The sequence below is a fragment of the Pararge aegeria genome, chromosome 26 (genome assembly GCF_905163445.1).
Source record: "Pararge aegeria chromosome 26, ilParAegt1.1, whole genome shotgun sequence".
Classification (NCBI taxonomy): Eukaryota; Metazoa; Arthropoda; class Insecta; order Lepidoptera; family Nymphalidae; genus Pararge; species Pararge aegeria.
In genome coordinates, this window is record NC_053205.1 from 4,618,299 (window position 1) to 4,632,240 (window position 13,942).

At 37.6% G+C, this 13,942-nt stretch overlaps 2 protein-coding genes across 4 annotated transcripts in view; one reads left to right on the forward strand and one right to left on the reverse strand.

Moving 5' to 3' along the window:
* Window positions 1-684: 684 nt before the first annotated feature.
* LOC120635276 lies at window positions 685-4,252 on the reverse strand. Its single transcript, XM_039906239.1, has 2 exons — window positions 4,054-4,252; window positions 685-3,791 (listed from the first exon to the last, which is right to left on the reverse strand). Exons 1-2 carry the CDS (start codon window positions 4,208-4,210, stop codon window positions 697-699), a joined length of 3,252 nt encoding a protein of 1,083 aa, XP_039762173.1. The 5' UTR covers window positions 4,211-4,252; the 3' UTR covers window positions 685-696.
* Window positions 4,253-5,283: 1,031 nt separating this feature from the next.
* Window positions 5,284-13,942, forward strand: part of LOC120635302 (exportin-7-A) — a 49,155-nt gene continuing 40,496 nt past the window's right edge. For all 3 annotated transcript variants that reach the window (XM_039906271.1, XM_039906272.1, XM_039906270.1), the window contains exons 1-6: window positions 5,284-5,329; window positions 7,923-8,018; window positions 8,534-8,637; window positions 9,666-9,765; window positions 11,426-11,533; window positions 12,906-13,033. In XM_039906271.1, the coding sequence (XP_039762205.1) occupies window positions 5,300-5,329; window positions 7,923-8,018; window positions 8,534-8,637; window positions 9,666-9,765; window positions 11,426-11,533; window positions 12,906-13,033 (566 nt within the window). In that variant the 5' untranslated portion in view covers window positions 5,284-5,299. The remainder of the gene's footprint in view (window positions 5,330-7,922; window positions 8,019-8,533; window positions 8,638-9,665; window positions 9,766-11,425; window positions 11,534-12,905; window positions 13,034-13,942) is intronic.

The following is a 13,942-nucleotide window of genomic DNA, read 5'->3' on the forward strand; positions in this document are numbered from 1 at the left end:
GTGAATTCGATTTCATGAAATATTTCTGCTCTGGAAAGGCTGTTTAGTTCTACCTAAATTTCGTGTGGATCTGACGAATCTTATAGCGAAACAGAACTTCCCAGCAGACAGCAGTAAACCCTTCACTTAAGGTTTGACTAAATACTTGTTACTTAGGAGCTGAGACAAACGGATATCAAATATTCTTTAAAACTTCCAAATTCGGGCGCCCATCCGTTTAATGACTTTAACGTTGCGTACCTGCACACATTCTGTGCTGCACATTATTTGCAATCATTTGTGATAAGGAGTAAAAGAAAAAGTGAAACTAGAGTAGGTCCCCAGGATGGTCATGTTCCATTAGCACTGTTTACGCGATTGAAAGTTTCAAGTAATGGTGGTTGAAGCTTCAAGAGCATTTATATTCAAGTCGTTATCTGTATAACTGTATCTGTAAACAAACTTTAATTAAGGTAACTGATTTATTGTGCAAGATTGAAGACTTTGTAGCCGTTTGCTAAGACCTGTAGTGTAAGCGGGTGAAACTGCAGGTCACAGCTAGTATTCAATAAATAGTTGTTACTAAAACCAAACAATATTATAAAATAAATAATAGGCAATTTCCGTCAAACGTTCTAAATGACGATTTGAAGATGCAGCATCTGTAATTGCATCAGCATAGAAATTTTTTTGGTTTTTAACACCAAAAAAATTTCTCTACATTTCATGAATTACTGATGGATTGAAAATGGTTTTGGTTGGTGATATCTTCTTAGACTTTTCCATGCAGGGTTTGTCTGTATTTGATCGTACGGGATTCACGGGTAACTTGCATCCATCCTTGGGGTATACTACAGACTTTTTCTTAGCCACCTTCGGCATAGGCCAAGACGGTATAGGCACCCAAGGTTCGAAATCTCTAACGCATACCACGTCATCAGTTTTGTCTGCACTTTGTTTTATATTAAGAAAGCCCAAAATTTGGAGGAGGTGCTTAAATTTCTTAAAACTCATCTCCTTAACCAAAGATATGTAAGTATACATCTGATCGTATATTGGTTTAGGGGGGATAGAAACATCAAGGTTCGATCTTAAGAGCGCTGCAAAGATGAATGGAGAAAATTTCGCGCATGGGTCCTTTTTCTCAGGCGGTTTGCATGGTTGTGGTTCCTTACACGACTCTTTCTCTTTGGGTTTGGGTTGGCAGGGGGAAGGGTTGATAGTAGTTTTTGGTTTACTTTTATCCAACGGTGGTAAGCAATTGGGCCTTTTAGCTACTTCGGTTTCAGTTTTAACGGACGTAATAAATTCCAAAAGATTTCGTTCCCTAACTCGTTTTAATAACATTGAAAGTGGGATCTTGTCTTCTGTATAAGACGTCAAGTCCACATCCTCAGTTACAACTGCTTTTAATCTACCATCTTGTATTTGTCCTGGTTGGTTAAAGACATGTGTGATACGGTCAGTTCCAACCAAACGTTTCTTTGGTTTACGCACAGCATAATTATTTTCTTCGAATTCTGAAAGCTGGGGAAACGTGGAATAATTAGATATACTCTGGGATATAAGACTATCAGTAGCTGTATCATATGCCTCATCGCTAATAGTTGCCATTTTACTATCGAAAACCCCAGAATATGTGACACAAGTATCAGTAACTAAATACTCAGCTTGTACAATGCTGATATCCGTAAAAGAATTAAAATGATTCGTGGGAAAATATTCACCAGGTTCTTGATTAGCAGATATCGCAGTGTTTGTCTGTTGTTCAGTACGCCTTTCCTCACCTTCATGAAATACGGTAGAACTAGGCATATTTTGCTGGCTAGAATCATTTTGTCCAGTACCGAAAGGATCCGCTGGTGTGGTTGTGAGTACAGTATGCGTAGCATTTTGAAGTTCTTCAAATGAGCATTCCTGCGATGTAGTTGATAGTTTTCCTGATTCAGTATCGGTGTCCGCAGTAGGGAATTCACTTGGCTCAATATTAGAATTCATCCTTCCAAGTTGTACCCCCTGTACTGATAGCGAATTTTTATATTCAAGTAACTTGGAGACGTCAGATTCAGACAAAGCTGTTGTCTGTCTTGATTTCAAAGAGTGCTCAACTTCTGATGGTGGTGCAAAGGTTTCAGCCTCTTCAAGTTCTTTTAACTCATTGTTCATTGTAGGTTCTTGCAAGTTTAAGTCATCTCTACTGAGTATGACTTCTTCGTTCATCGGGGCATTCCTCGAAAGATGCATTGGAGCTTCCATCAGAGTTTCTTGTGCCGTCTTTGCTGGTTTCCGTGTAGGGGCGTCTTGTTGCTGAAGTTCTTGGAGTTCAATATTCTCTTTGGTGACATACTGATAAAAAGGAATAGCTTGCATGTCATATGGGTCTAAAACGGCGGGAATATCAAGTAAAAGATTTTTAATGCCATCTGGTGAATAATTTCTATTACATTCATCTTCTCTTGTATCAGTAGTAACTATGGGAACTGTATCCAAATGAAAAGGGTAAAACTTATCCATTCTCATTTCTGTAACATCTTTTATTTCCTTTCTCAAAACTTGCTTAAGATGTGTGGCCGATATATCAAACACAATATTATTATTGTCTCTTGATTTGTTTTCAAATATTTGACTAAAATATTTTTGAGAAGAATCATCCTTTGGGAAATTCAGTTTTATCGAATTTGCACGGGATATGTTTTTCAATTCTTTGAGCAAAATTTGATCAATATCGCCATCTGGCTTACCAAGACATTTCTTTGCTAGCTCGTCTATGTTAAATTGCTCTGTTTGTTCAGAAAAAGTGTCTGAACTGGGTTCACTTACAGTTAAATTGGGGTTAGCTTCATGGCCAAGAACTTTTGGAGAAACATTGAACCCTTCAACTTTAGCAACACCAGCCTCAACGTGTGGTGTTTCATCAATATGATCAATTTTCTGTGCTAGTTTCTCTTCTTCTGTTCTAGCTGTAGTAGTGTTTAGAACTGATTCTGAAAGTGTTGGATTAAGCACGTTTATTTTAGCTACTTCGTTTCCAAGATGGGGAGCCTTATCAATATGAATTACATGCTGCAATAATTTTTCTTTATCCACCGTTTGTGTCTTGGCTTCAATTTCAGCATTCTGTTGTATCTCTGATTCTTTTTGGATTATATTTACATCTTCAACTTTAGCTGCATCAATATTAACATATGGAGTCTTGTCAATATGAACGATATGCTGAGCTATTTTTTCTTTTTCTATATTTGCTGCAGATTGTTGAAGATCAGTATTTTCTAGTGCGTCTGATACTGTTAAAGTAGCATTCAGGTGTTCATGGGGTATCTTGTCCAGTTGACCAACATTTTGACTTAGATTCTCTACATCTCTCATATCTCCTGTGGTGGTTTGAACGTTGATATTTTGCAGCAATGTTGAAACTTTTGAATTCTCTGGGTTGCTTTCAACTTTAGCATTTTGTAGTAATGTTGGTTCATCTTTAACTCCCTTAGTATGAATGATATCATGAGCTAGCTTAACTTCTTCTACCTTTGCTGCTATATCTTGAATTCTAGCATTTCTTCCTACCTCGATAGACTTTTTTTCTTTACCAAATATTTTAGATATCGATGATTCAGGTTTATCTACAGTGTTACCCTCATAAAGCGTCAAATTATCCTTCATGAGCAATTCATCGTTTGCATTTTTTTGGAAATCTTCTAATACCGGTGTTTTTTCCGCAAAGCATTTATCAATTATATGTTTTCGTTTTTCGGAATTTTCATCTTTGGAACTCGAGTCAGTACTTTTCGACGCTTTACTCAAATATTCGATGGAATCTAAAAAAAAATAGTCAAATGTAGTAAGTCAGAAAGATCAAAAATATATTTATAACAAGTTTTGAAGTTCCGAATCTCATAGTCATAATAAAAAAAATGGAGCCATTGGAGCATCACTTTGACCGCCTGTCCGTCAGCGTTTCATTTTCCCAGTTATCCCAGGGCTTGGTTAAAATTTATCCGAATACTGACTGAATTTTAATTCTCAGAGCATATATCTATCCGATTGTATATTTTTTGACTGAAATTAAAATTAACTTACATTTATCTATATTTCTCTTGATTGGTTTAGTTTCTTTTAAAATCCTCGCTATAAAGGCAGTGGCACACACCTGTCTCAATTTCGATAATTTTACCCGTAACATGTTTAAAATGAATGAATTAGAATCAACATGTACAAATTCTAACTCATTTTGCATGTACACTTGAATTTAGCCGTAAATTAAACACATTTTCAAAGCTTTTCCCTTTTACTCTTCTTTCTATGATGCGTGTGACAGTCGTGTTCACTTTTGTTTGAATCAAAAGAACTCAAAATAATACAGCCAGTGTTTTTAATTTTTGTTTGTATCGGGAAACAGGCGTATGCTTAAATTAGCTCGCTGCTTGTGGTTTGCCCACACGCTCGAGCTAAAGTAGGAAGCGAAAAGCGTAGTAAGCGAGCGTGCGATTTATGCTTGAATCTCTGCCAATGTTACTGTTAATGTTGTGTTCGTGTGAAAACATATCATCATCATCATCACGCAGCATATAAATGTCCCACAGCTGGGCACAGGGGTCGCCTCTCATAGGAGAGAATGGTTTACAGCATATACCCACCACGCTGCTTCATTGAGGGTTGGTGGGCTTAAACGACTCTTACCACAATTGAGTAAAAACTACCGGGACCGACGGTTTTACGTCCTCACCGAGGCACGGGGGTATGACTAACTCCGGGCTGTTACTAAAATTCTTTAATAGAAAATACACAATCCCCTATTTTATATTTTTTTGGACTCAAACACAGAACTTCGTGATCCGTAGTTGACAAACCATTATCCAACGAGGCAGTTTATTTCGGCAGACATTCCTGTCGGCAACAAAATACGACAGTTTCGATTTAAAAACGACAGTTATGTTTTAAAAGGTTTGTTCTAAGCTAGAATATTCCTTTTTTATTCCAAGCACATATTGATGTTAGGCAATAAGCATTGGACCCACGCACAAAAAGATTTGGTGTTTATTCTACCCGTTGAATTTTTATACATTATTTTTATATGTCGTGAGAAATAACTTAACGCGTAGTAGAAGGGGAAAGATGCTTATATTCATGTTTTTGTTTAATATTTACATTTATATGAAATACAAACTTGCTTTTAAAGTATTAGGTACGCTTGATAAACATAAAATCAATGATGATACAAATACAACGTTAATAACATTTCATCTATGCTGTAAGTGTATTCGTGCCCTTATGTTGCTCAAAAATTGTAGCGCTACAGCCTGTAACAAAACGTCATTTCAAATGCATGAAAATAACAAAGATGGCCGAAGAACAGGTGAGAATCAAAATATTACGATATTTTACTTATTTTAACATACTTATAGCCTCAAAATCGGCGGCATATATTTTCTGACGCTATATAATAAATTTCCGATGGAATTAAAATGTGTCATCGTTTAAAAAATGTGTTTTGTTGTCATTTGTTTTCGTCCACTTCCGATGGCGTATTACAAAGATTTTCATTGCACTTTTTCTATTATGTATCAATTTCGCTCGTTATTGCGTGCAAATTTATTTGTTTTTAATTATTATTGATTGTAACTAACGTATAAACTTACCGGCATATTGGTTATACGTGTTTACAATAATGTACCCTTGAAATGGGATAGTCTCCTAAAGGTTTGTAAACACCGCCGAATTTTACGCTTTCTATTATGTGTAACGCCCGAAAACTGTAATAAAATATCTTATACTCCTATTGAGAATGCTTGAATATAAAATCTTGGCGTCTAGTCCGAAAATTGAATTCCCAACTGGTTACTATTTCATGTAACGCAGTTAAATGAAACAGTAACCAGTAGCCACGATGGTTTCGATATTTTAGTTTTTGACTAAACAAAAAAATCCACGCGCCCTACATTTAAGTTGTTAAGAACGATAATCCTTGCTTCCTTAGTAATATTATGAGTGTGTTTGTTTATACCTCCTTCCTTCACACCCTTTAAAATAAAATAAAAAAAACTTGGGTATTGCATTGATTCATTAAAAAGACTGCGAGTAACATAGGCCGCTTTTGATCCCTTTTGCAGAAAAGCCTAATAAATGTGGTAAAAAGAATGTGGATAATGGCTTTAGGTAATATGGAGGATTACTAATATAACAAAATGTATGGCAATAAATTGCTTTATTAAATAGCGTTATACAAGCACAGTAGGGTTAGTTTTATATTGCATGTTTAGGCCATCCTAAGGTTGGCATCGGGGAGACAATCAATCACCTTTTTTCATTGTGTACAACTTCAATTACTCAATCAAAAATACTTTATTGCACACAATAACAAAATAGAAATAAATAAATAGTAAAAAAACGTACAAGTAATTTAAATTTGTGTTACTAAGACTACATGTTTTCCATAGCAGAGTGTGAATCAAACTTTATGCATTTTGACACGCAGAATTCAATATTCAGTGTCTGCAATTCAGCAGGACAGTTCTGTGGACTACCTGCACACACCTGCAGCTAACTACCATGACAACATAAAGTTAGAATCGAACTATGGCTTTGCGAGGGTGACATATGTTTGTCTCTTATTTTTACTGAGGTAGTAAGGTAGAAGTAGGCTGCTTTGTTATCTTAGTGTGTGAGAGAATGAGAGATTTGAAAACACCACCATGGTACAATATCCCTTCAGTAGAAATTAATATAACTATTTTGGAAAAGAGCCACTTCTTACAGTATCTACAACATTTTTTGCCCTAGAACATTTTTGTATATACTGTCAATGGGGATCCACCTAAGCAAATTGGTTATGCCATAGACTTAAACTAAACTCCATAAATTAAACTCTGCAGGCTATTAGCTATCAAACACCTTATTTCTCAATCATATATTTTTATTTGCCCTATTTATCATACAATCTTTGATTAACTTGAATTATAATCCATGAAACAATTGTATATTGTGTGTTCAAATTAATAATTTGAATCAAAGAAACAAAATATACAATCTTGTTTTAATTGGACATGGTCTAACCTCTTCTGAAGCCCTCTTTGATCAGTTTTTCCTGTGGGTCCATATTAACATTTATTTACATAAACCCTTTGAGTATGAGAATGACTTGAAAATGTTGTTGACATTTTTTTTGCTTATTTTTACCTCCTCCCCGGTTCTCTGATCGCACTTCTCACGCTGTAGAAATAAATTCCATCCTCATCATCTGAATACCTGGTATTATTCTACTGCTCGAAATACCAGATAATTTCTACCGAGCACTTGCAAATTGTGGAACAATCTCCCATCTGATGTGTTTACTCCAAAATACAATCTAGGGTTATTCAAGGGGCGGATAAACAAACTCCTTACAAGTCGACAACGCATCGGTGGCTTCTCAGGTGCTCATTTAACATCAGGTGACCCACTTGCGCGTTTGCCCGCTATTAATATAAAAAAATTTAAAAAAATTGTTGTCTCTTTTTACACTTAAATCCCTACTTCCCTACTATCCCTACTAATATTATAAATGTCAATATGAGTTTGTTTGTAACGCTTTTACGCAAAAACTACTTAACCGATCCTCATGAAACTTTGTACACATGTTCTTGGAAGTGTTAGAAGTACTATAGGATACTTTTTATCCCCACATTAAGCTGGGTGCTTTGAGAGAGGGGATGAAAGTATTTCACGATATAACACCATAACTCCGAAAAATTATAACCGATTTAAATAATTATTTTTGTACTATAGAGGTATATATATGTGTTTAATTTTGCCCAAACTGTGGTTGGAGATAGAGGACAGAACTCCTCAGTGGACAGCAGCGAACCCCTTGTTTAAGGCTTAACGATACTGAATAGTTAAATTTTTTTTTACACAACAAACGCAGACGAAATCGCGTGCAACAGCTAGTAATAAATAAATTGATGTTTCAGGAGGTGATCCAAATAGAGCTTCTGTGTAAGCAACTCTATGAATCCCAAGATCAGTCTATACGCGATCAAGCTGAGATTGCAGTTGTTAGATTTCAGGTGAGTTGATTTAACAAGCAATTTAAGATTGAACCTTTATATAGAAACATCTAATCTAGTCTTGAAATATATGACGGCCGATTGGCGCAGTTTGCAGCGGCCCTGCATTCTGAGCCCAATGCCGTGGGTTCGATTCCCACAACTGGAAAATGTTTGTGTGATGAACATGATTGTTTTTCAGTGTCTGGGTGTTTATTATATTATAAGTAATTATGTATATTATTCATTAAATTATTCATTAGTTATCTGAGTACCTATAACACAAGCTACGCTTACTTTTGGACTAGATGGCGATGTGTGTACTGTCGTAGTGTATTTATTTTATTTACTTCCAAACATCATAAAGCAGTTTTTCAAAACTAGTCATATAGCGACAAGTTCGGCATCATCGTCAATATTATATCCCACTGCTGGGCGAAAGCCTCCTCTCTCAGAGAAGAGATGGTTATAGAGCAGACCCACCAAGCTCCAACTGAGCATAGCATTATAACATGTATGTTATTTCTAAATTCCAGGAGTCTCCGGACACTCTGAGCAAATGCCAGGCGTTACTTGAGAGGTCCAGCTCGAGCTACTCGCAGCTGTTGGCTGCTACCACCCTCTCCAAACTTATAAGCAGGTAAAATTATAACGTTGTATAATCAAAAATAAACACATTAGGCTTAACATAACTTCTCAGTCCCTACTGAGTTCCCCGCAGTAGGGTCAGAGACAAAAATTATATCCCCCGACTATATCCACTGCCAAGGGATATAATTAACTTGTCCACCTGCCAATGTGTCGCAACAAATTGAAAAAAAAAACAAAAATGTTGCAAACAAGTAACGTTAATAGATTAAAAAGAAACAGAAAACGCAAACTTAATTTGCCAAAACGAGGCCATGAGCGATGACATTGAGCTGAGATACGTCTTTCATCCCTTATATTGGATTAATTGGATTCAATCCACATATATCCACAGTGTGGCATAAACATTTGCAAATATACATATATACATATATAATCAAAATTCATTTATTTCAAGTAGGCCTAGTTTATAAGCACATTTGAAATGTGAAGTCATCACTACCCCGGGTCGGAAGGCAGATTGTATTGAGAAGAGCCAGAGAGTAACTCCGCAAATTACTCTTTTTCAATATCAACTATTTACATTTTACACTTTAACATTCATTTTTCTATCTTGTGAGAGATGAAAGCGGAGCCTTGGTAAGTCCAAAGTTACCTTGGGAATCATATCTTGAAGGCATATACTCAGTGCCACAAATGACTTCTGCAAACTATCCTATTAATATCCTACTTTCCTACTAATTATAAATGTGAAAGTGTGGTGGATATCTGTTACTCAAACACACATTGTTTTTTTAAAGATATACACGATTTTTAAAGACATGGAAAAGAACATAGGCTACCTTGTATCCCGATTCCTTAAGTAGTTCTCGAGGGAAAATTAAAAATTGTTTACAAGCTAAGCGGCGGGGAGACAGCTTTGATATTAGGTATGCATGTCACTCCTCTAACAGTTTCCGTGGTAGGAATAAAAATTGTTATGGAACATAGCTTTAGAAACAATTCCGAGGTCCATGCAGACGAAGTCTCGTACAGAGGCTAGTTTAAAATAAATAAATAAACTTTTCTCGTCCCACCCAGGTCGACTACTAGTTTCACAGTGCAGCAGCGTCTGGACATACGCAACTATGTCCTCAACTACCTCGCGACCAGGCCGAAACTCGCCCACTTTGTTGTTCAGGTATCTATCCATATTTTATCTATCTATAATTATAATCAAAGAATTAAGATTATACAGAAGCCTCATTCAGCCATTATTCCATGCAGTGCATTGTGTCCGAGAACAGTGAAAACGCTCCGCGCACGTCTCGATTCACACCTGTGGAAGGTTTCTAGCTCACAAAATTTTCCCATTGACAAAATAATAACAGTCCACTGCTAAATGGTATGAAGTGACAAACCGCCTGTTCGAGAAACACTACTAAAGTGGAGTGGTTTTTGGTGCTTCAATATTAGTCGTGTACAGGGTTACCGACGAATACATATAACTGCCATACCTGAACCGCTGCAATTTTAGACTGGATCATGACTTACCACCAGGTGAGAATGCAGTCAAGCAGATGTACATAAATTTTTTTCAGTGTCTGGGTGTTTATCTGTATATAATAAGTATTTATGTATATTATTCGGCGATAGCGCAGTCGGTAGGAGCTCGACTACCCTTTCGGGGTACCGAGTTCGAATCTCATCACGCACCTCTAACTAATGTGCGTTATAAGTAATTAAAAATATCACTTGCTTCGACGGTGAAGTGAGACATCGTGTGGAAACCTGCATGCCTGAGAGTTCTACATAATGTTCTTAAAGTTATCTCCATCATCAGGTATCTATCTATTTTTATTATGATCAAAGAATTAAGAACATACAGAACCCTCATTCAGCCATTATTGCATGCAGTGCATTGTGCCCAAAAACAGTGGAAATGCCCCGCACTTTATGGTAAACGTTAAGAACATTAGAGACATAATAATAATAATAATGTTTATTTCCAAAAAAAAAAAATCGTAAATCTAAACAATATAGTAAAAGGTTTCCTTATTTTATAGCATGGGGCATCCATGAAATCTTAAATAGTTATTTTACTACAAGCTTCTGAAGCTAACGCATCGCCACGCTATATGATAGAATATATGTACAAACGTTGATGGAAATACTTGAGTTGTCACCTATTTAAAGAAATTTATGAATGAAAACATTTTGTATATGAAGAAAAGAAATTAATAAACAAACAGTCATCATTTTCTGGAGAAAATTCGTTATATTGTATTTTTTATCATGCCATATTTAGTTCCTGTGATAATCTGTACTTTTGTGCCCATTACTTGTACAAAATAAATTCGATGTTTCTCATCGGCCAGGCGTCCCGTGACTGCTCATGATTTATTTTTTTGGTTATCACCATCTCACATTGTCACTTAAAACTATTTAAGAAGCAACCTGGTTAGAGCAATAATTTACTCCCAAGCATTTTTATCGTTGACATAGTCCTTAGTACCCGTAACACAAGCTAAGCTAACTTTGGGGCTAGATGGCGATGTTGGTATTGGCGTAGTATATTACTTATTATTTTTTTATTTTTTTATTTCCTTTAAATGAATTACTTATTTTATGTAGTCTAGTATATTGCACTGCAAGTTTATTTAAACGGGGGTAAAATTCTATTCTATGTCACAATGCTATTGCATGTGGACACATTAATTATATCCCCTGATAATCGGGGGATATATATTTTTGTCTCCTGCCTGTGTTACCCCTGCTGGCCAAGCTAGCATTGTTCATAAAGTTAAGAGATTTCAGTACATAAGGATTGGCACCAGTATAATGTTAAAATTTGTTTCCAGGCGCTCGTATCGTTGTTCGCGCGCATCACCAAGCTGGGTTGGTTCGACACTGTCAAAGAGGAGTTTGTATTTCACAGTGTCATGAACGACGTGGCTAGCTTTCTGCAGGTTAGTGACCGCCAAAAAGCGGACCGTCCGGACGCTTTTTTTTTTTTTTTGACCTCGACTGCAATCTCACCTGGTGGTAAGTGATGATGCAGTCTAAGATGGTAGCGGGCTAACCTGTTAGGGAGTATGGTAGTAATATCCCTAATCGACTTCTAAGCGACCGGAACTCTCATGATGTCGTCTATCCACCTCGTTGGAAGCCGACCTACGCTGCGTTTCCCGGTGCGGGTTCGCCATTCGAGCACCTTAATGCGGGCATCATTATCTAGTTACCTGTCTATAGGATCTCTCCTATGAGTCGGTTTTAGAACATAAACCCACCACGCTGCTCCAATGTGGGTTGGTGGGCTTCAGCATAATTATCAAGTTACCTCTCTATAGGATCTCTCCTATGAGTCGGTTTTAGAACATAAACCCACCACGCTGCTCCAATGTGGGTTGGTGGGCTTCAGCATCATTATCAAGTTACCTCTCTATAGGATCTCTCCTATGAGACGGTTTTAGAACATAGACCCACCACGCTGCTCCATTGCGGGTTGGAGGGCATCAACATCATTATCAAGATATCTCTCTCAAAGGATATCTCCTATGATACGATTTAATAGCAAAGACCCACCACGCTGCTCCAATGTGGATTGGTGGGCATAAGCATCATCATCAAGTTACCTCTCTATAGGATCTCTCCTATGAGACGGTTTTAGCGCATAGACCCACCACACTGCTCCAATGTGGCTTGGTGGGCATTAGCATAATCATCAAGTTACCTCTCTATAGGATCTCTTCTATGAGACTGTTTTAGAGTATAGACCCATCAAACTGCTCTAATGTGGGTTGGTGGGCATAAGCATCATCATCAAGTTACTATAGGATCTCTCCTATGAGACGGTTTAAGAGAATAGACCCACCACGCTGCTCCAATGTGGCTTGGTGGGCATAAGCATCATCAAGTTACTATAGGATCTCTTCTATGAGACTGTTTTAGAGTATAGACCCATCAAGCTGCTCCAATGTGGGTTGGTGGGCATAATCATCATCATCAAGTTACTATAGGATCTCTCCTATGAGACTGTTTTAGAGTATAGACCCACCACGCTGCTCCAATGTGGGTTGGTGGGCATCAGCATCATAATCAAGTTACCTCTCTCCTATGAGGCGGTTCTAGAGCATAGACCCACCACGCTGCTCCAATGTGGGTTGGTGGGCATCAGCATCATAATCAATTACCTCTCTCTCCTATAAGAAAGTATAATAGCTAGCCTGTATTCCACAACGCTGGCCAAGTGAGGATCCTATGAGAACCTTACCTGTGTCCGCCTGTGGTTTAATAGGCTTATATAAAGGCTAAATAAAGATGACGGTTGGCGTGTTCCAGGGCCCCGCGGAGCTATGCACGATCGGTGTCCAGCTGTTGTCGCAGCTGGTGGTGGAAATGAACCAGATCTCCGACGTGGACGCGAGTCGCTCCATCACCAAAAACAGAAAGATTGCAGCGTCTTTCAGGTGAGTCCTAAACGATGATGCAGTCTAACATGGTAGCGGGCTAACCTGTTATGCTAGGGGCACGTTCACATAGAACATCCGATTTTACGGGATCCATTTTAACTAATACGTCGCTACTGTTGGATATTCGCACAGCATTTACAGGACCGATTTTACTGATCCGCCGCTACTGGACGATATTCGCACAGCATTTACAGGACCGATTTTACTGATCCGTCGCTACTGGAGGATATTCGCGCAGCATTTACAGGACCGATTTTACTGATCCGTCGCTACTGGAGGATATTCGCGCAGCATTTACAGGACCGATTTTACTGATCTGTCGCTACTGGTGGATATTCGCGCAGTATTTACTGGACCGATTTTAACAGTATCATCTACTTTCTACGAGGATGGACTGCCAAGCCTCGCGCGGTTTCGACCCAATAAAACGGATCAGTATTTGAAATGAAATGAAATGAAAATACACTTTAAATTTGAAACTATAAACAAAAACAACACTAAATAAAACAAAGGTACAATGGGCGGCCTTATCGCTAAAAAGCGATCTCTGCCAGGCAACCCAACAAAGTACAGTATTTCTGTTGTTACCGGATCCGGAATACTGTCATGTGTGTGGACTAGCTCACACAACTACATATCCTAATAACATATACATTGTTTTCTTTTTAGTTTTCCTAATCCTAAGGTTGCCTGGCAGAGATCGCTACTTAGCGATAAGGCCGCCTTTTGTATCCTGCTTCATTCTTCATGTGTTTGTTCTTTTTTGTCTTGTTTCTTTGTTTGAGTGGTGTACAAATAAAGAGTATAAATAAATAAATAAATAAATAAATATACGTATGAACGGACCTGTAGAACGGATTGCTGTTTATTTTGTCGGATAGTTATTTTTTACTGGATCCGGAATAC

What these genes read in the sequence shown, in the direction of transcription:
- LOC120635276 (XM_039906239.1), bottom strand. Translation starts at nt 4,210, where the DNA reads ATGCAAAATGAGTTAGAATTTGTACATGTTGATTCTAATTCATTCATT. An exon ending in CAAGAGAAATATAGATAAAT is followed by an intron (nt 3,792 to 4,053) that starts GTAAGTTAATTT and finishes ATTTTTTTTTAG; the next exon opens with ATTCCATCGAATATTTGAGT.